This window comes from Furipterus horrens, unplaced genomic scaffold (genome assembly GCF_987537825.1).
Source record: "Furipterus horrens unplaced genomic scaffold, mFurHor1.1.pri manual_scaffold_5, whole genome shotgun sequence".
Taxonomy (NCBI): domain Eukaryota; kingdom Metazoa; phylum Chordata; class Mammalia; order Chiroptera; family Furipteridae; genus Furipterus; species Furipterus horrens.
Window position 1 is genome coordinate 4,429,162 of NW_028327175.1, and position 22,827 is coordinate 4,451,988.

Consider the following 22,827-nt stretch of genomic DNA (forward strand, 5'->3'; position numbering starts at 1 on the left):
ACGGGCCTGCTGACCCGGAGACGGGTATTTGGAGGGCCTCGTGCGCTTACCTGTCCTCCGTAATAAAACTCCTCAGAGTCATTATCACCTTCGGAATCTTCCTCCACTGCGCTGTTCTGCCTTGACTCCTTAAAGGAACAGAGGAAGAAGGCAATGTCAACGGTCAAACTAGTTTGCCTCCTAAAAGGAAAGCAGCAAGTGTCTGTCATGGTGGGTCTTTGCACAGCAGCCGGATTCCATCTGAAGACATCCTTGGTGTGGTAGGAGCCAAGGCAACAGGCAGGAAGAGACGGTGTAATGAGTCATTAAACTCTAGGAATATACTGTGCTTACCCTGAGTGGGACAACTTAATATTTGAGAGATATATATGTAAACTATATATAATCAATTATGACTTTCCATTTGTTCTGATAAAACATCTGACAAGCTCATACTAATTCAATTTTTTAGATTTTAATTTCCAATTACAGTTTACATTCAATATTATTTTGTATTGCTTTCAGATGCACTGATTCAATTTCGTATTAAAAAGCTCCTCAGCGTTATTTATCACAGACAGTTCTCACGTCCACTGCCAGCTCCGCAAATGGTATGGAAGAAGATGCTTTGAATCTCATACTATAAAAGCCAAATTATGAAAATAAATATGAACCACATTATAAAAGACTTTCAGAATATTAAAACTGTTTCCAATTTCAGATTCAAAAGGATATTTAATTAAACAGGCTGGAACTCAAAGTTTGAATTTCTAATTAACTGAACCACATCTGTTATGTGCTTTCAAGTACAAACAATGGAAATTCATCTGAATTAACTAATGGTTACTATTAGTTATTATCTCTATTCCCAACACTGTTAAGATAATTAGGAGAAAGGTAGCCTCCTTCAGACACAAGACTCTATGAATACAATGTTGGTTTTTTTTTCATTTAAAAAATTTTTTTTCCTATGACAGTTGTCCCATCTTTCCCCCATTGCTCCCCCCTCCCCTGCCCACCCCTGTTCCCAAGTCCATCCCCACCCCGTTGCCCATGACCATGGGTCATTCATACGTGTTCCCTGACTAGACCCTTCCCCTCTTTCCCCCCTCCCCCCCTCCCCGCTGGTCACTGTCCCTCTGCTCCTTGTTTCCGTGCCTCTGGTTCTGTTTTGCTCATTTGTTCGTGTTGTTCATTAGGTTCCTGTATTAGGCGAGATCACCTGGCTTATTTCACTAAGCATAATATTCTCCAGTTCCATCCATGTATCATCCCTAATTTCCTAGACCGAATCCCAAATCCTTAAAAAAACAAAACAACAACTTAGAAAAAGAAATGTGGGCTTTATAAAACGCCAGTAGTTTTCGGTGTCAGCAACAGCATTGCTAAATCAGGGGTTCTCGTGCGGGTAAAGAAGAATTTCCTGTCTTGCATTAAGAGGGCTGGCCTGAGCACAGTTTGAAAAGCCAAGAATCCACGGCTCCACTGCACTCCTTTTGTTAGTGTAATGTCTCCGTATTTATTTATAGATTCCAGGGAATTTTCCAAAGGTGAAGAAAGAAGACGAGTGTGCTGTTACTGCCGCTGATGTAACGCTCGCCAACAATGAGAAAACTCCACCCCAGCTGCTGCTACCTTAGCCAGAGATCGTCTTCTACCAGCTGAACGTTAAGGGTCCCATCAGAACTACGCACGCTACATTCAGTGATTGTAACTCCAAATTACCTAAGTCCTCCGCAGTGAACTACATTATCTGACGAAAATATAGAGCACAGCTTTGTAGGCACTTTATTTAGACAAACTAGACATTGTTATTTTTAATTTTTGTTTATTTTTTTATTGTTAGATTGTTGCCCCAATTCTCCCCTGTTGCTACCCCCTGCCCCTCCCATCTCCCTGTTCCCCCAGCCAACCCCCACCCCGCTGTCCCTGTCTGTGGGTCGTTCATACTAGTTCCTTGACTAGACCCTTCCCCTTCTCCCCCCACCCACCCCCTCTGGTCACTGTCAGTCTGTCCCTTGTTTCCGTGCCTCTGGTTCTATTTTGCTGTTTGTTTGTTTTGTTCATTAGGTTCCTGTTACAGATGAGACCAGACGGTATTTGTTTTTCACCGCCTGGCTTATTTCACTCAGCACAATACCCTCCGGCTGCATCTTTCTATTATTTTAAAGGGAGCTCCCTTCTCTGAGTTAATTGTAGGCCACTACCCTTCCACTTAAGAAGCTCCGAAGCCACAAGGTTTGAGCTTCATTCAGTACATTCCATCTTAACCTAAATACCAGTGATAATATTAACTACAAACGCCCAGTAAATGTAAAATATATTTACACTGTTTTAAGGAAACATTAAATATCATCTACGTACCTCCCCATTTTCCTTCTGTAATTTGGATTTGATGGATAAGCAGCAGTTAATGTCATTGGTTTTTCTTAACTCTGGAAGTTATAAATTAAAAAATCGTTTTAGTTTTCAGCATGCTGTTAACAACCTTTCACAAGTTTCAGTATAAAAGACCCCTTAGATGATTCTCTCTTTTGCAAGGCAATTAAAGGGTATTCTGAAATTAAACTATGTTGGGGAGTTACATAAAATACAAGCTACTCTGGCTTTTCATTGCTCATAAAGAGACGGTCCAAGTAAAATGCCCCTGTGCAGACTCTCTGAGCTCCCGCCGTATATTTTATGGGGTCTCCATTGCCTTGAGGGTGCTTTTTAAATATTCCGTTTGCCTAGCAGTATCCTTACACATGAAATAGCAACACAATACATTTAAACAAGACTTTCTTAAAGTACTGTAAATTCGTGCACATAAAAACTGTTGAAAAACACACTAATGCGCTTTAGAGAGAAAAGTTAACATGAAAAACCGGATTTCTAGATGCTAAAGATTAAAATCTGACCCATGGGCTCAAGGGAACCGAAGCACAAACCTTCCTGCGATGAAAAAAATATTAACCTCGAACCGAAAACGGCATCTTCCGGTTACCTGTTGCTATTCGGTGAAAAATTACTGGGATTGGCTCCGTAGTAACTAATACATCTTCGTCATTTTCTGAACTTGACACATACGTATTATCTGCATAGAAATACAGACAATTAAAGGTACAGTAAGTTGAAAAAGTACATCCTTTATAAAAATATAAAGCGATACGCACATCACTTCTAACTCCCATGAAGCACACACTACTGTTGTAATGTCAGGCAAGGTGAAATCGCAAATTTACTTTTGCAAACCAGTTGTAAATGGCCCCCTTATAGATGTTTGCATCCCCTAGAGAAATATAGACGTTGGGACAGACACCATCCAAGTACATCTAAAATAGCCCGTATGTGGCCATGACCCAAGCTGGTTGTCCCAAGTCACTGCCCGGGGTCCCTCCCAACGTCATCTCTATAACGGGAAGCGGGTTCCTGGAAGGAGGGAGGGAGGGAGGGAGCTCAAACACACCCCTGGCACAAAGAAGACTCCACATCGACCAGGTAAAGGATGTGAGCTGAAGCTGCTGTTACAGACCACATTTCCCGTGTGACTCTCATAGGCATTTTGTTCTTTGTTTTTTATAATTTTTACTTGTCAATTACATTTTACTCTCCATGTTATTTTGTATTGGTTTCAGGTATATAGCATCGTGGTTAGACAATCACATACTGTACACAGTATATGTTTTTAAATCGACACAAAGTCTCACAATTCTTCTTCCATGAATTAACTTCCTCTAAATAACAGTGTATGAGTTAAATGCACAGAGCACTGAACTAGTTCGCAGCTTCTGTAAGTTTCTTATGCACTTTCTGTTTCCTCTGGGAAAAGATATTTTTGTAAATGGAGGATTTTCCCCTGGTAAATACGGAGCTTCAGGTATATGATATCATAACAGAACGCACAGCCGTCTCTTCTGCTCCGCTCACGGACAACTGCCGGGTACCTGTGAGAGCGATGTAACACACACTCCCCCACTTCATTAGTGAGGGCCCCCTAACACACTCAGCAGTGTGCAAAATACATATGAGTACAGAGGCGAACGCATACACTGTCCCCGACACGTCACGGACGCAGGCACTGATCTCCGCGGGGGAGAGGAGGGGTCAGGTGATGGATGAACGCGCCGCAGAAGATCCTGACTCAGGTGTCCTTAATGTTGTGTCAGTGCTGGGAGGACACAATTCTTAATGGAGAGAGACCTCAGTCACTCCTTTACTCCCAAAGGGACGTCTGTACTGCTTTTAGCCCTGAGTGGGCAACGGCAGGGGTGTGAGTTCACAGAGCAGGTGCACGCGACGCCACAGCCTAAGGCTTCGGGGGTCACCCGGGAAGGTGGCAGGACACGCGTGAGCATGAGATCCCAAACCAAACCGGCTGCCTCACGCCCCTGACCTGTTTTAAGTACAAACGCTGCCCTTTTCATTTCCCGGCAGCACCCAGGAGGGTGTGCGATTTCTGTGTTTCTCAAGTGGGACCCCAGGTTAAGAAAGAGTTGACGGGAATTCGTTTTAACCGTTTCATCCTGAGCTGAGCCTTCTCGCCGGGAGTCCTTTCTCTCGGGAACCTTATTCTGCTTTAGGTGAGGAGTCAAATAGCCCCCGATGAAAGCCAGTTTTTAGATTTCTTAAACCCTCCTGCAGAGTCCTAGGGGTGCAAAGTTATCTGTTTCTGAATCAAGTTCACGAAGTCTGCCCTGGGCACCGTGTGGCGGAAGGGAGGATTCACAGGAAGCATTACGGCGCCGAAGGGGCAGGTGACCTCCGACCAGAAGGGGGGGACACAGGAACACCCGCCAAGTGGACACAGGCGCGTGCGGCCTCTCAGTGTCCTGGAAAGAGGCGGCCTTGACGAAAGCAGCAGGAGGCCCGTAAATCAGGACCTCCCGTCTAAGAAAGGGGGGCTTTAAAGCACGAAATGGCTGGTGTACGGCACTGTCACCGGAAGATGGTGAACTTTGCTCCAGGAGAATCTAGTCTGGTGAACGCACGTGGCGTGAGGCTGAAGGACCGGTTATGTATCAAACATCATTTTCTAAGAGAGATTCTACCGGTTTGTATGTTGATTAGTATTTAGGCATTAGAACATTTTTTTTTTTTTTAATTTTTAGGACTTTAATTAATTAATTTATTTTATAATTTATTTGTTTGTTTGTTTATTTACTTATTTTATTTTTAGAGCGAGGGGAAAGGAGAAAGAGGGGGAGAGAAACATCACTGTGTGGTTGCCTCTCACTCGCGCCCCCAACTGGGGACCTGACGTGCAACCCAGTCATGTGCCCTGACTGGGAATCGAACCAGCGACACTTGGCTCGCAGGCTAACGCTCAATCCACTGAGCCACAGCAGCCAGGGCTAAAACACTTTTAATTTCTGTTTTTGGCTTAATTTATTCACACCACCCTGGTTTCGGGTTTCAGGACAGTGTCTATGAAGCCGCCTTTATGATGTAAGGGACAGGCCAGATCACAGAGGCGCACCAGGGTCCAAATCGGAGTTGTGGGGGGGCAGGCACAGCGCACGAAGCCCAGAGCCTGCCCCCCACTCGCGGTCCGACCTTTCGCCTCAGCTGCCGTCGGACGAAGAGGTCGTCCCAGCTGCAGGACTGGGGTCTGTGCCTTCTCAGGGTGCTGTCGTTTAAATAACAAGTTCTAAATCTTCCTCAAGCTGCCCCGACACCTGCTATAACGTGCTCGTCTTTGTTTAGACGTGGAAAAGTAGGGCATAAAAAGGGGAAGGAACGCATTTATTGAAGGCGACAGAATAGAACGTCTGCAAACTCACATTCGCTCCCCGGGAATCTCCCACTTGACCCCCAGAGCGGCCGGTTGCCTTTCCTAACGCTTATCAGGTTCTTGGACGCGATGCGCTGTTGAGGGCCTGCAGGTTTTTGGTATTTTCGCTCCCCTTCCCACCAGTCCATGCCAGCAAGGCCAGATGTATGTGGACGGTGGGCCCTATTGGAAAGCACCTCCTAAACTACTGCCTTTATTCTGTTTCCACTGCAACATCATTTAGGCCCAGTTATTCCATTATTCATCCTGACGTAACTTAAGAGAAGTAATTATAAATAACAATTACATTGTTGTTATAATATAAAATGGGTATTTTCCCTAAATGTTATGTGTAAAATTCATGTCCACACCCAAGCCAATCAAGTATTATCCCTCTTTTAAAGATAAAGAAACCAAGGCTGAGAAAATGAACTTGAGTAATTATTTCAGGAATTAAAGTGTTAATACTACAGTTAGTAAGTGGTGAAACGGACTGGACCCAAAAATCAATGCTTTGGTATTTTTTAAAAACAAAACGTGGTCCCTCAACAATTGCAATTCCTTGTAGGACATAGAAAATGGATGAGAGAATCCCTACCCAGGAGGGAGCCTCCCAGGGAAGAGCGGGGTGTTCTGCTACAGGAAAGCCAGCCTCCGGTGACCTGCGATAGACTAACCTTTAAAAAGTAAAATCCTGTCTATAGTATAAACTCCGTACCTAAGTGCAAGCGCCCCAGAAGGCTGTCCTAGTTCTTCGGTTTATGGTGAAGAACCAGCATATCCTTTAGTATTTCACTCACATACATGTTATATTATGTATGCCTAAAGCTCAGTAAAGGTCCTCTAAATTTTCGTCTTCATAAAAACAAACTATGAAAAGAGTCCCAAGACATGGTACAGGTTACTTAATAGATTAAAATTATAAAGTGACAAATCTGTTTCTAGAAAAATACACAGGGTAGCATAATCTTGAATTTGGAGGATCCTGACGATAATTTTCACAAGGCAAAGACAGTTTCATATTTTCAAACTTAGATGATGAGCTAATCATTGCACCATATAATCCCGGATGGGGGAGGGGCGTGGCTGAGGAAAATGAGCAGGAGGAATGAAATCAGAGGGGGAAAAAGACAAGAACAAACATGAAACAACAGAACGGAGAAATAAATGCGCAGCTGCAAAAGGCTTTTAGATTTATAGGCGGAATACTGAGAAAACCTTCTTGCTAAAAACTCTGGATGTTTCACCAACACCACGGGCTGTGAAGAAGAACGCATGTTCAAAAAATGACTAAGACGCAGGAAAATCAGAACAGATCAAATCCTGGCAGAAAAATAAGACAACTGCCCTAGAACCATCTTTATAAAGACACCAGGCCCAGAAAGGTTTGCTCGCGAGGTCTAGCCAAAGAAAGCTTAGTCCCATTAGCAATTCAGAGTCTTTCCTAAGAAAGTATACAAAATGCACACCGTTCTTACAGACCCACATGAAGACGTCTGCTAATAAAACCTATCTGGTTGTTCAGGGGAAAAAAGCGTCTGACAGATACCAAGCGGGAGCTGACAGAAACGTAATACTCATTCTTAAAGGAACTCCGGTGAATGAGAAGAGGAACGCTATTTCCGTTTCTGAAAGAGGGCAACGGCAAGTGTGCTCACTGATTCTCAAAGAAGAGACACAGCCGCCAACATTCACATCGCTTAGGAGCCGTTCTTCTGGAAGCTCTCGCCGGGGCAGCGGAAGGAGAGACACAGGCCCGGACACTGGGAAGGAAGGGCAAACGCGGGATGTTCAGGGGGTGCTGTCTGCCTGAGAAAGCAAGCGTATTCACTGCACTGTTCGCACGAATACGCGTAGGTGAGCATTTAGTAACTGGGAACGTACTATCATAGTGGCGTTCGCTGTAAAGAAAGCGCGCAGCAGACATACGACCACTTCTCATCAGGAGTGATGAGCATCAGAAATGCATTACGGGCTTGGTTGTATCGCCAAACATGTCCCTGGGAGATACTGCTGACCTTCGCTCAGTAAAAAATGTCATGATGGCCCGTCTCTACAAAGACTGATATTTAGAATCAAGTCAATTACGTGCCTGACGATACTTGCCAGGCAGCGTCCTAGCCGCGCCAACCAATCCAAAATTCTACCCAGCGATACACGGACCTCTCCCGTCCTTGGCCTCTATCTGTGCTCCTTTCCTTTTTAGAAATGAAATTCTATTAGAAATTCTCTATAAACCGCTCCAAGAAAGGAATTCGATTTTTTAAATGTCAATTTGTTCTACACTGTACTTCCGAGTGGGGCTCCCACAGGGCGGGAAGAGTAATAGCGCTCGGGCACAAGAGGGCGCTAACCCTCCTGTTCACTTGGGTTACTTGAAAGCATCTTGGACCGTATTTCCTGCGCTAGGAATCGTTAACTCAGTGTCTTCAAGGTGGGCCTGGATTTGTGGCGTTGTTCCTGCCGCCTTGAAGGAAAGTCCTACACCGCTCATGGCTGACACCTGTAGGAGCTGCCTCAGACGAGAAGCAGAATAACTATGATATTTACAGCAAATAGTGGGGCTTTTGTTTTCCTCATGTCCTTCGCAAACATTCAGCATTGAAAACACAGCACATCATAATAAACGAGGGTTGACTGCAAGATCATCCATAAAAAATATTTTTTGTTATAAACGTATCCTGTCTTGGTTCTTCCAAGAAAATCTGCCTAGAGTACTTAGTAGAGTACTATTAAAAATAGGCTTATCTTTAATACGTAAAACTCCCCTTGTAAAACTATGCTTAAAACATATTGCGTTCATACCAAAGAAAGTTAATAAATAAACTATCCGCATGACATTTCATCTTATAAAAAGATTAAAATTCAAAATGCATAATATAAACACAGGAAAAAAATCTGCTTAAATGCTAAAAAGCCCTGGCTGTCGTGGCTCCATGGATTGAGGGTTGGCTTGTGAACTGAAAGGTCCCTGGTTCAATTCCCAGTCAGGGCACAGGCCTGGGTTGCAGGCCGGGTCCCCATGTGGGGGAGTGTGAGAGACAATCAACTTATGTATCTCTCACACATGGATGGTTCTCTCCCTCTTTTTCTCCCTCCCTTCTCCTCTCTCTGAAAATAAATAATTTTAACAAATGTTTTAAATGCTAAAGAAATGTTTTACAGTGTTCTCATACTGTATTATAAACTGTTTATAGAAAATACTCAAAGTATATATAATCAAAGTTCCTTATATCAACCTAGTCATTTCATAGAGGAAGCTATAAGTCCCATCATGCCAAGGATGTGAGTAAACTGGGCTAAATTTAAATAGGAATTGGAATTATGATTCCCACTTATGACCCTGACCGATCACAACAGTTATTTTGATGACCATCTGAATTTATTCAGTTAGAATACAAGAATAAAACACACACACACACACACACACACACGATGAGGCAAAAGTAGGTTGACAGTTGTGAGTATATAAAACACAGAGTTTATTCCTGTATTATTATTTATTAATTACTGTTTTATTTTCCACAGGGACAACTGGGAACCCACTTCTTCCCTGCCCGGTACATGTGAAATACAGGCAGTTAGAACTGCCTACTCTCTGCCCTACAGATTCTTGCATTATACCCTTCCCACTGGGGTAAGCTCATCGAGTCATGTGTGATCTACAAAGGCAGCAAGACTTCTGCTCCTGTTCAGGATAAAATTATGGATATCATTCGTGACAAAAATACCAAAGAGAAACATCTTGCTGATATCTTAGAATTATCATGACTTCAATGTCAGCTCCCGGGCCCTGGGCTCTGTGGAGATTCCAGAGAGTCTAGAGAACACAACTGACGTTTTTAAAAAGATACTTGTGTGCTTTGCAGAAAAATGGCTCTGCAGTGACCTTTCAACCTGGACTCTGTGGACAAGTGCGTGTGGACCTGTGACTGCCCTTCAGGGCACAGGATACAGGCAGCTATGTCTACAGAAGAGGCTCTGGATGACTAGGTTCAAGTCCCAGGTCCTCCTCTTCCAGCAGAGGCACTGCTATCCATCTGTAAAATGGGGGAATTATGGAAACAATCCCACAGGTCACTGGGGAGAATTCTCTGCATATAGACTTTGAGAGATGAGACATAATAGCTAACATCTTTAGCTATTACTATTAATTGTAGCTGTTACATTTTACCTATTATTTTTACATCATGAAAAGCCAAGTGATGTTCCGGAACCAACAACTAAACCAGGTTAAAGAATCTTTATTTTCACTATAATGAGGTAAGTATTGGGGCTGAAGCTATGACTACTTTTCACGGGGGAACTATTCTGACTCCAAACTGCATCCCAGGATAAACATGCCGCTCCCAGGCCACCAGCAGAACTCCCCTTCTGTATCTCCAAGCCGTTCCTGCCAACGCCTCCCCGCAAACACATTTATATACATTTTACAGCTCCGGAAGAAAAAGAGACTCAAAGGAACCATGGCGTACGTGTTTTTAATAAAAGTAAAAAGAAGGAAAACATACCTGGGTAATCTTCAGATACGTGCACTGAATAGGATACACTGTTAGAAAAGAAAAAAGAAAAAAAGGCTCAAGTTACTGCTGGGAAAGAAATGCTTTTGCAAAATAAAAACCGACCCCTCCATTTACACAGAAATAAGTTACATAAGATACCATACAAACAGATGAGAAAACCCCTTTGATATCTGACATTGGAAACTTACAGATTTTTAAGATACATTTTCCATGAGTATAAGTAATCTTTGAAATATCTTTCTCCCAAGAGTAATTTTTTCTTCAGTATACCTTGGTCGTTTTTATCTCAGCAATGTCTAATATTCCCTGACTTACCATTATTTGTGTTATTGGCAGAGGTTTTATCGCATTATCTTTTCTACCCAACATAAAGGATTCCCCCTGTTTAGTATGGCAGTCAAGAATGGAAACATTTATGTTTAATATTCTTCCCCACAACATAGGCAGTTTTGAAACAGATCCTTTTCTTCCAAGAATTAACAGAACGACGACAGTGTAACTAATAGCTGTTCATCAGCCCAGCTATTACCGTCACGGTGCACAACAAGCCATCTTCTGTCCTCCGAAGGGCTGACTTGTTTCAGAAGTAAGTTTCAAATGGCGATTTCACTGTGCCCCGACTCCCGTCTCAGTGGGCCCGCGGCCTCCTCCCCAAATCCCACGGGACCCGGGAGCCTGTCCACTCATTTGCTCACTGTTCTTATCTGTGTCAACTCGATCGCGGGTTTCTTCGGCTTAGGGCCACGTCTACTCGTATTGTCAGCAGTCGACTACTTGACTGCAGGACGCACTCAATGCTAACGTGCTGAACGCAGTAGCGTGGCTGCCACCTGCCACGGAGAAGTCAGAATTTAGTGCAGGTTCAACCTCATTAACTGCCTGTGAGGATCTAAAAAATCAATTCTCTCTGAAGGACCACGCAGAAGACAGCCCATGCACAGCATCCCTTAGGAAGTGAACCCAACACCAGCCGAATGCCATGGGAATGAGCAGGAAAGTCCAACCTACGGCCAAGGGAACTTGAACCCAAGCGGTGGAATTACCCCCCGGGGGTGGAAAAGCTCTGGGAAGCATGTCTGAGGATGGGAAAGGAGAACCCAGGCTGATGAAGAGACAAACAGATACAGATTTCCAGGGTCTTGTGGGACGCTGGCAGAAAGGCAAACATTCTGCATAATTATTGAGTTTCAGAAGGTGGAAGAGAGACAGAGAATAATGCAGGGAAAACAAGCTCAAAATCTCCCAATCTGGGTGAAAAGATGTACCTGTAGAACCTCAAGCAGCTCAGAAACGCCCACACAAGAGAACTACACCCAGGTATACAGTCAGACTGCTGGAAATCAAATAGCAGGGAAAACTGACAAAGAAAAAAAAACTGCTGCATTAGACACAGGGAAGCGATAATGTGACGTTTCAGGAGACACTGGCAGATGGAGGACGGCAGACAGTCATGGGCTTGGGGCGGGGATGGGGTGGGGGACAACTGGAACCCAGAATTCTACATCCAGATCACACATCTGAAGGCAAATACAGAAGCTTCCAGACAGGAGGCAATTGGGGAAATCTCTCCCAGCAGACGCAACAATCACGAAATCCCAGAACATCGCTTTCCGGCTTTCTGGCGAAGGTCACGGGAAGAAATCCCAAACCACGTTCTTTCTCTCCAGGCTGCATCTCAGAATGTCAACTATCAGAAGGAATGAAAAGCGCCAGAAATTACAGATATAGAAGACCAGTGTTCTCTTCATGTTTTTAAAATATATGCGACTGTTTAAAAATTCTAACTCTTCATTGTGAGCTTTATAATATATGTAAATATGATACACGTGACTATTATAGTATAACGTCAGGGAGGGGTGAGTGGCCATATACAGTTTCAAGGTGCTTCCATCTTATGTGACATGGGACACTATTCACCCCAAAGAAGACAGGAACGGGGGGACAAAAACAGCAGGGACAAACAGAAAGCCAGTAGTCTGCGGTGTCCGAATCCAGCCACTGCGGGAATTGCACTAAATGCTAGTGGACTAAGCGTACTGAGTGAACAGTTAAAAAGCGAGATCCCGATCCAGGCTGTTGTTAAGAGAGCCACAATGGATACAGCGCAAGCAGAGGATGGAAGCGATGTGCCCTGAGATGGCAAGCAGGAGACGGAAGTGTTTAAACAAGGAACCAAGACTTCAAGCCCAGGAGCTCACAGTGGTCAAGGGGTCACTGCATCAAAACAGAGAACGGAACCACAGATGTGTACGCACTTAACAACTGCAAAGCGCATGAGGCAAAACCGGACAGAACTAAAGGGACAGACAGACAACTCACAGTCATAGTCTGAGTAACTGACAGAACCAGATTTTTAAAAAATCATTGAAGACACAGAAGATCTGAAACAGGTTTTCACAGAAAACCACAGCTGGAGAACGCTGTCCTTCCCAGGACGGCACGGTCACCAGGACAGCGTGCATTCCTGGGCTAGAAGACGAGTCGTCATAAATCTGAATGGATGAATGGTCACCAGAGCTCACACCCGGGGTTCCCGGCTCTGCTTGTCCTCAGGACGCTACACCTGAAGTCCTCAAAAGGTCACTGCATCAAAGGTCACTGTGCCTGCCTTCGGCTCTGTGGCTGTGGGCCTGGGCACGCCCGCATCCCTAGGACTCTGTCGTAGACACTGCCGTGCCACTGGGTCCTGGGGAAGGGGCCAGGTGAGGCGAGAGCGGAGTAAGGGAGCGGGCAGGAGCGGTGAGGCGCAGCGCCGGCACCCCGAGCTTTCACGAAGCACAGTTAGTTGTTCCATCAACGCAAGAAGGATTTCTTGGTCACGTGCTGTAAGTCAAACTGTGTGTTAACGCCAAGTGCGATTTAGAGAGAAAAAGTTGGGAAACGACTTTGAATGACTGAATCAGAGGGAAACAAAGACTATGAAATGTAGTAAGTATGACAGACAAAGGAACAACAGTATATTTTTTCTTTTTTTTTACTTTAAAATAGGTTCCCATGAAGCTGCAGACAGTACAGGGCGGTCCCACGTGCCTTTCACCCAGGCCCTGCCCTGCTTACACCCAGGTGCCCACAGTGCAGGGAATCAGTATGACTGCAAAGCGCGGTTGTCGTCGATGTCATTTTACCCCGTTTGCATCCTGTACCCACTGCCGCCAACCAAGACACAGGCACGCGGATCTAAGCCGTCCCTCGCGTCGCCCACTTTGGTCTCCCTCCACACAACGTCCCGACGCCCGGCGGCCACCCATCGGTTCTCCGTCTCTGTAATGTTGTGCTTTCAAGAACAGTATATAAAGGGAATTACAGAGTAGAAGCATGAGAGTATCATAAGGCAGATTCAGTTTTTGAAAAAGGTACGGAGACTGGCAGTCTTTAGGGTACAAGGAAGAGGTGGGTGGTCAACATGAAGATGCTACTCTTGTAGTAAAACATGAGCCCCGTCCGTGGGGAGGCCTCTAAAGTGGAGGGGAGGGCAGGAACGAAGGGCAGGTATGGGCCCCCCGCCGAGAGCCCGCTTGGGAATCACAGCCCTGAATCCAAGGCCAAGGATCGGGAGAAAATAACCACGTGGATGGCTCCTCCAACACGCCGGGGAAATACACACTCCGGCCCCATATGCGCTTACTTTCCTGGGACTCATTCCCGTACCCAGTGGAGCTGCTCTAGGCAGAAATGAAGCTAGTGATGATCAGGGCGGGCCTTCAGGGTGGCATGCTGGGACGGAAGCCTGGGGCGCTGCCAGATTACACGCAGTACCGCGGTGAATGATGTCCCCACAGCCCACCACACAGCTGGCTTCTTCCGTCCTCCCCATCAGTGTCTGCATCCCAAAGGAAGCCTTCATACATGCCCACGCCAATCTCCAATTAGGGAGCCGGCTGTCGTTCAAGCCAAATAAACAACTCCAGTTCCAGCTCTGGGCCTCGCGAGCTGGGCGGCACGGGAAACGTCATTTCTACACGCTCAGCTCCGTCTCTCTGCAGGGACACGGGAGGCTCCAGACCTACTGTGCAAGCCCGTGGTGATGAGTCAGTGTCTTAGCGGGCGCTGGGCCCGCAGGACAAGGCCGGGCAACAGAGGCAGCTGTGGCGCCCGCTTCCAGCGCGAGCAGTGAAAACTCACAGAAGTGAAATTTCACACGGACGAGCATTCTCCAGGGAACTGAATTTGCTCGACATCACAATACACACGTGGCACTCACCGGAGACGAAAGCCAACACTGATGATTTTATTTTATGGTTGCATTACACTCAGAATATGAGGAGACATTCCATTCCCACATCCAGGATCATTCCCAATTTTTCAAGGATGAAGCAGAAAGCAAAAGCCTTGCAAAATGACCGAGCAGTGCCTGGGCTACAGCGTTTTCTTGGGGGGGACACCAGAAGGAACCGCCCCGGGGCCGCCAGACCCAGACCAGCCTCACTCTGCGGCCCACAGAGGTTGGAGGAAGCAATCCGGCAGCAGCAGCAGCGGCAGCAGCAGCGGCAGGGACAGCTACGCTGAAGGACCTCACAGGTCGGGCCACAAACAGAGCCGAGGCGCAAGCTTGACGGGGGAGTAAGGGGGGCATGTGCCGTGCACCCAATAAACACTAAAGCAGGGAAAACATACTGCAAAGCAGTGAAAGCCAAGGCTGAACACGAGGAGGAGGAAAATCCCGGAGCAAGCTCAGGATTCGGATCCCGGAGAAAACGTGCTCAACATCTGGAATACGTTCGATGACCATTATACTGAGGTGCTTGGCCAGGGAAAGTCGGGTCAGTCAACATGTGTTTGGTAGATACTATATGCATGATACAGCCCTAGGGTCTTAACATCACAGGTTTAAGACAAGAACCTCGCATGGACTTCTATGCCCTCAATAACTGTTTTCAATGAAACGGTTGCTGCCACCGCTCACCCGTCTGAAAGCATCTGCCCAACCAGAGACCCCTCTCGATGGCCTGGAGTCTCCAAGGATGTCCAGTATCTACCTAATCTTGCGTTTTGTTTACATATTTGTTTACACCTATGATTGAAATGATTCCTAGAGTCGTTCTGGTATCTGAACTCACCACTCACTCCACCAGCACCCTATTCCTTCTGAATTGTCTACAAAGAACTAAGAGAGGATCGGGTTTGGATGGAGTGCCCAAGTTCGCAGTTCAAAGGGCGTTCCTGACGAATGCTCGGGAGCGAATGAAAGACGGCCGTTTTAACATCACAGAGATGGAAACGCAGACTCGAGATGAAAGGGTGTTGGATTTAGAAGACCTTTCAGAAGTAACGAATTCAGCGTCAGTATTTTGTAAGTGAGCCCCCAAATTTGTGGCTTTTTGCCACCCAGGACTTAAAACACGTGGCTCCTGAGCTCTTGCTTTTTCAAGCAAACCCAGGGGTTTGGGCAGAGCAAGCGAACCAGAGTTTTTCCTGTGCGCTACGCTCTTACCTTCCTCTCTAAAGTCTAAAACAATTTCTCTGATAACCCCGATCGTCTCTCCCACTTAGACCACTTCTGCAATTTACTTGAGAAAAAGCAAAACGCAGACACTAATAAGAATATTGCAGCTAATGGCAAGCAGTCCTCCACCCTGGACGCAATGCTTATGAGTACGTGTTGCAAGACAGCTCAGGCCGGAGGCTGTTATGGGCCCCACCCGGCTCCCAGAGCCAGGTGGCTTCCAAGAACAAAATTCCCCCCAGCACTTAAGAGTTCTGCAGCATCCAGAGACACACCTCCAAAACCAACTCTTGCATCTCCGGCCAGAGGGCGCGTCTTGGCGCGTAGACGCTTCCATTTGCTTTCTCGGTGTCATTTCCTTCCCGGAACACTCACCAGCCCCTCGCGATCGCTTCCATCTTTCAGAAGTATCTTCTAAACCTCAGACCAGCTACAGGGCCCTCACTCTCGCTTTATTAGCCGCCAATTATCTTGTCACTTCTCCCGAGGCAGGGATTTCCAGCACGTTCTCTCGGTCTTACCAGAAATCCTCACCTCGCCTCCACCCAGGTGGACGACGTTAAGCCGTGTCCAGTTCCACGCGCATCTTCCCTGGACTTGAGCTCAGCAAACTCCCCGCCAGCCCTCGACCTCGGCTCGGAGGGGCACTGCTCTCCTGACATCACGGCTGCCGTGTCCCACTGCCACCCCCAGTCTCACTGCCCTTCAGCCCTCGCTCCTTAGTCCTCCTCCCGGACACGCTCCAATGCCCAAGCTCCCGCGCTGCGTGGTCAGCCCCTCCCGGCTTCCTTCCCCTTTTTCTGTGACTGTGGGTGTCTGCCCCCCACTCTCCTCCACGGCACACCGCAGCTCGGCCAGGCGTTCTCCTCTCCAGGGCCCGGGCTCCGAATGCTGCTGGGAAGGACAGCGGACGTGAGGGCTCTGGGGCCACCACCGACCCGGGCCCTCCCCGCCCGCTGCTCACAGCGCTGCCCGTGACCCCAGAGCCCGGGCCTCGGGCTCGTGCTCCTGTGCTGCTCCTTCTCCGATGTCCTCCTCAGCCTTCACAACGTTCCAACCCCTGTGACAACCGCCTCCTCGCTGTGTGCGTTCAGGTAACATCGATCATCACGTGGTTGCGCCCCACGGCATTCTCCCGAGTCTCACTCCCACGCAGCCACCCCCAAACCCTCCTTCTCTCCTTGCACCCAGAGCGAAGGACGTGCCTGTCCTCTGATGTAAGACTAACCCACCTACTTGATTTATAGATCCCATAAACCCACGCTGCATTTGGGACCTGTTCTACTCATTCAATCTAACAATTCCACCATCTGAAGTTCATCGAAAAATTATAAATACTGAAGTGCAAAAAGAGGTACCCACACAGCCCTGGCTGCTGTGGCTCAGTGGATTGAGCGTCAGCCTGCGAGCCAAGTGTCGCTGGTTCGATTCCCAGTCAGGGCACGTGACTAGGTTGCACGTCAGGTCCCCAGCTGGGGGCGCGAGTGAGAGGCAACCACACAGTGATGTTTCTCTCCCTCTCTTTCTCCTTTCCCCTCTCTCTAATAAAATAAAATAAAATAAATAATTTATTTAAAAAGAAATGTACCCACACAGATGTTAACGGTCGCCCACTTTAAAATGAAAAGGTATTCAAAAAAGCCAAGAGTGCCAATAATACGATTATATAAACTTATACCCACACACTGTAACACAAGGCAACCGTGGAAAAGTAATGGCGTGAAATCATACGTAATGAAAGGGATAAAGTGTTTCTGATACACTGAGCTACATACAAAACTTTGGACAACTGTAACGTATTTTCATTAGAAGAGAGTAAATACCTATCTACTACAAATAAATACTGATAGAAACATGACTTGAAAAATCACGGCAAATTTGAACAGTTGTTACCTCTTGGTTGTTAGATGAAAGGCATCTTTATTCTTTCTGGGGCTCTGTATTGTCTCAAACTTTATAGTAAGTGGGCATTGCGTGAAAAGAACAAAAAGCTAGTCATATGTTCACCCTTGAGGCTGCAGCCCTTTCAGATCACCACCTTACCTTTCCTTTTCCTTAAGTCCGGACTTACAAAGAGCGAGCTGAACTCTTTTCCCGCCTCCACACTGGGACGCGCACTTGACAATCAGGTTTCCCACTCCTGGTGTTCAATGAAAATTCTGTTTCTTCAGGTCACCACTGGCCTGCTTTTTCTAGTCCTTTTTCCCCACGGATTCGCAGGTGAACGGAATAAGAATGAAGACTCCAGGAGACCCTCCCTCTCTGGCTCCTGCACCCAGCCGCCCCCTGGGTCCCCTCCTGCCTTGGAATGCGCTCTTCTTAAAGTCTTGACTTTCCTATTTGACTTGCCCGTTGTTGCCACATCTCGAGGCGTTTTAGCCAGGCTCACTGCTCTATTTTTCCACTCGAGTCAGTGCAACTACAACCGTGAGTCTCCTCCTACCAACCGGAAGCGAGAGCTTCGAAAGGTCCCTACCTCCAGTCCAAGCAGGGAGCGGCTGCTGCTGCTTCTTTTTTCCCCCTCATATTTTCAATAGGATATTCCACAAGCAGATTATACCCAACACAGAGAAAACAGAACTCACAGCCATCTTTCCATCCATGTTCAACTCAGCAAACTAAACACCAAGACATTCGGAGCCATTAACAGCAGGAGCTTCTGTTAGGACCTGCAGCTGTACTCATCCCTGGACCACATCAGGACTCAAGCCGCTGGCCACTGTCTCGGGCAGGGACATTCTGCGTTCATAGGTCTGGGCACGAACATTTCTAAAAAACACCCCAAGGGGTTCCGAGGAAAGGATGCTCCGGACCTTGTTTCCCAAAGCACAGGTGCCGATTCTGCAGAACAGAGTTCTAACTCCTTAGCATGTTCTCCAAGGCTCTCTGTGATCTGACCCCGAAGCACCTGAGCAGCCCAAAGCCTGACACATACCCGCAGACCTCACTTCCAGCCGTTTCAAGGACAATCACTCCCAAAACAGGCCATCGTTCCACTCACACAGAGGAAGTGGGGCCCGGCTGTCTGGATGTGAAGTTTGGCTCTGCTGTTATTAACAGCATGACAACAGTCTAGGGAATTGACCAGCCTCTGCCTCGGTCTCCTCATCCGTAGCACCTACCTGTCGGGACTGCTGTGAGAAATCAACAGGTTAACGCATCTAAGGCGCTCGGAAGAAAAAGGGAAACACTGAAGTACCCGATAAACATTAGCTACTTCATCAATAATGTTTCTATTGTTATCACCACTGTCCTGGGATGCACGCCCTCTTCCCTCAGGCCTCCAGCTCAGGGGTGACATCCTCCGACAGTTCTCCCACAGCCCAGGCAGACGCGGGTGTCCCTTCCCTGCCCCCCCATCCCCCTTGACATGACCTGTTCTTGAGACTGAAGGTACAGACCCAACATTCTCATCCTCCAATTCCCAGGGATCTGAACAAAGGAACAAATCATACCTTTTTCCAAAATTCCCCAAGAATCTATACCTCAGCACTCCTTGACAGAATGCCTACCACTCGGGCGGGTGCTTAAATATTTGATGAAAGTCAGCCAACGCCGGTACCTGGGAGCTCACCCTGCAGGTACACGGCACCCACCCACCTTCTCTTCAGAGGTTTTTTGGTAGGTGCAGAAAGAACGGGCTCTCAATGCCAAGGCCTCTGTTGTCTGTATTTTTATTTTCAGATCTCCATAAGGAGGGAGCTACTTGCGCTATTACCAATCCTGACAGAATGGGATGAAATTCAGTAACACAGCATAAGGGAAGATATTTGAGATGCTCAAAAAAAAAAGCACCAGTTATTTTCAATACAGAGGGGTAGAGATGTTAGCATTTCTAGATGATTAGTAGGTTACTAGCTGACCTATCACGAGAGCTCTAGACATTAAAGTCTTTCTTTAACCTACCGCTGCCTTAAAAGTACACAAGAAGGAACAGGTCAGTTCTCCTAGACAGAGAGGGCAGGGGCGTGGGAAGAGCCTGTATTCCAGGCAAGGAGCGCACCTGCTTCTTCAAGCTCCCTAATGTCAACTGTGCACATGCTCCCTCCTCCTCACCGCTCAGCAGGAAGACAGGGCAACTGCGTCCTCATCCGCAAGAGACAACACATGTGTCCCACCAATGACATAAATCATTGACACAGGACAACTTACATCACCCCTTACAAAGATAAAAGGATAAAGATGCTCACCCATTACACATGTAGTTTCTCGGTGATACATATGTTTCTATGTTTAAGACTTAATTTGATAATCTTTAGTGTCATACTTTCCATAAGTGAAGTAACAGATCAGAAGAAATCATGTTCGTTTGTTTGATATTTTGAGAAGTGGCCAAGTCAGGAACTTCTAGGCTTAAATATTATACTATAAGTCACACACTTGGACTTTGAAGCAAACTCTCTTTCCTCAACAGGGATGAACCTGAAAGACCTACATGGGCCCTGAACAGTGTGGCTCAGTTGGTTGGGTGTCATCCCACAGAGCAAGGGGTCCCCAGCTCAATTCCAGGTCAGAGCACATACCTGGGCTGTGGGCCCCGACCCTGGGTAAGACTCATGAGAGAAGCAACCAATCAATGTTTGTCACCCTAACCCTTCCCACTCCCTTCCCTTCTCTCTAAAAATAAATACGTAAAATCTTAAAAAAAAAAGAAACAGACCTACGTCCAACTCTGATTAGAAACCTAGATGCGTGCTTTCACTATGGTATTAATATACCATGTGGTCTGAGCAGAATTTTTCTCTTATCCTGCCTCAGTTGAATGCAAAAGCCAACAGTATAAATAAATGAAGTTCTGCTTCTTTCTCATTCTCGAATCATAAGCAAAAATAAAATGAGATCACAAATGCAGCTCCAACAAGATGGGACCAGTGGACGGAGCTTGCCCAGCCACCAGCATTCTATCCGTGTCTCTTCCTCCAAAGTTTAATGTTGGGACTTCTCTTCTCTGCACTGTTGGCATCAGCAACCCAATATTCTTGCGATAAATAGTCACTAAAATGTAGATTTCCCTTCACTGTTTTACATCTAAGCTCAAGTTATAAATGCTGATAAAAATGTTTACAGCCACGGCAAAGGATTTACACAGCATACCCCGGCTGAAAAGCTAAATATCATGGAATAAATTATAACCAAAGTGAGGTTTTGTTGGGGCAAGAAAACACATTTTTACGAAAATGCTATAAATATTCAGAGATAACAGCAATAGATACTAAGATATTACTGTGGCAACTTTCTCAAATATTTACTGTACATAAAAGAGGTTCTTTCCAAAATAATTTTATGTGAAATATCAAGCACAATTCTGTTTTTGAAGTTAAATTTGTCACAGTCACTTTGGATAACAGCATTACAGAAATTTGAGGTGCACATCAAGCATCATCTTAATGCCACCGAGACCCCAGAGGACCCCACACCCCTACGTGCCTGGTCCTCGCCTCACAGCACCGCCCTCCTTCTCTCGATGGGCGCCCCGCACAGAAGGGCCCCTTCTGGCCCGGAAACCTGCGTGTCCCTCTGTCTGGGACTCTCGCTCTCCCCTCCTCCCGCCCTCTGTGCCCGGTCAACTCAACTCACACATCACCGGCAGGGAAAACGCTTTCTGATCGTCCTCCCCGGACGTGGGTGTATCTTCCTCCAGAGCAATGACACCGTCTGCAATGACACACCCGTCTGCATGGCATGGACATCTGCTGGCCCCATTCAATCTACTATGAGATTAGAAGAAGCTTCTGTTTTCTCAGCCACAGCATCCCAGCCACTCCCATGCAACCAGCACATAGTAGGGACCCTACAATCATTTGTGGAACGCATGTCAAACTGTATGAATCCTTTTATAGTCCAACTCAGAATCACCTTCCTCACAAAATTTCTCGGTTAACATGACTTGGTTTATAACTCAAGGAATCAGAGAGCACAGGCTTTGGAATACAGTACTGACCCTTCTTCACGAGCCGTGTGAACCTGAGAACACTAAACTGCCTAAGCTCCTCCTGCTTGTTTGTTCGGTGAGACAAGAGCCACTTCCCAGCATTGCCAAGAGGATGACATGGAAGGTGATGTGGGAGAACGCAGGTGGGGAATGACAGGAGATGACCAATGGACATAATTTCTCAACTCCCGCTCCTGCCCCCAAAAATCAAGAATGGGAAGCGCAGCAGAAACAATTCTGCACGGGACATCCACAGTCCTGGTGCGCCCCCCCCCACCCCACCCACTTCAGGTGGGAGCCCTCGGGTGTGCAGGAGAATCCCCCCTCCCAGCAGAGGGGGCCCGAGAAACTGATGAGCCAAGCGGAACCGTGACCCGTTCCCTACAGTAGGAAGAAGGATGCACCCGCCTGCGGCAGGCCTGCGGGCCTCTGGCTGGTGGAGGGAGGGTGCTCTGTTCAGAGGAAGCTTGGAACTGTTATTGAGAGGTTTTGGGGAGATGTGAACAAGGAAGCACAAAGCCCCAGTTTCTTGGGGAGCCTTCTAACACCCCCCGTGTGACATCAGGGTTCTTCTCATTGCGTGACCGGGTGATTTTCCTTTCACTGTTTAGGCCAGCATATACTATTTTTCTTTCTTACAACCAAAATCATCCTAATCTGTACACAGAACTATTAAATTGCTTGAGATATTTTAATGTAACCATCTACAAGCTATTTAAATTTTTTAAAAAACAACAAAACTAATATCTACCTAGCCCTGGTTTAATTTCATGATTAAAGTAGAAGATATAACTAGTGACTTATTAAGATTTGTAAGTAGTACTCATCCATTTTATAGAACTTAAGACCAAAAGCAATGATAATAAAATCGATCGTACACTCCAAAAGTCGCAAGGTCACAAGCCTATCCTTCTGTTCGCCGCAGACAAGGTCACTTTCTTGGAGGTGTAATGCTTCCTCCGCTTGTGGCTCAATGGTTTTCCAGGCCTTCACAGGCACCGACTCGCTGCTTTGTTTCAGCACTGTGCGGACACAGGACTTGGGTCTGGGGGGGTGGGCGCACCCACAGCCGTAGCTGGGTCTCCTGGACCACACACAGCCTTCTGGGGGGGTCAGCAACGGAACAGGGGGGGCGGTTCGACCTTCAGACCGTCAGACCGCAGCAGGGCTTTCAAGTGCTTACTGAAACCAAGCAGCC

The 22,827-nt window shown here is 46.7% G+C and overlaps 1 protein-coding gene across 3 annotated transcripts in view; it reads right to left on the bottom strand.

The window, feature by feature from the left end:
• The window catches only part of PARP8 (poly(ADP-ribose) polymerase family member 8), a 138,110-nt gene that overhangs the window by 56,991 nt on the left and 58,292 nt on the right, over positions 1-22,827 (bottom strand). For all 3 annotated transcript variants that reach the window (XM_090276124.1, XM_090276125.1, XM_090276127.1), the window contains 4 exons: positions 10,243-10,280; positions 2,966-3,055; positions 2,344-2,414; positions 51-128 (listed from right to left, as the gene is read on the bottom strand). In XM_090276124.1, the coding sequence (XP_090132250.1) occupies positions 51-128; positions 2,344-2,414; positions 2,966-3,055; positions 10,243-10,280 (277 nt within the window). The remainder of the gene's footprint in view (positions 1-50; positions 129-2,343; positions 2,415-2,965; positions 3,056-10,242; positions 10,281-22,827) is intronic.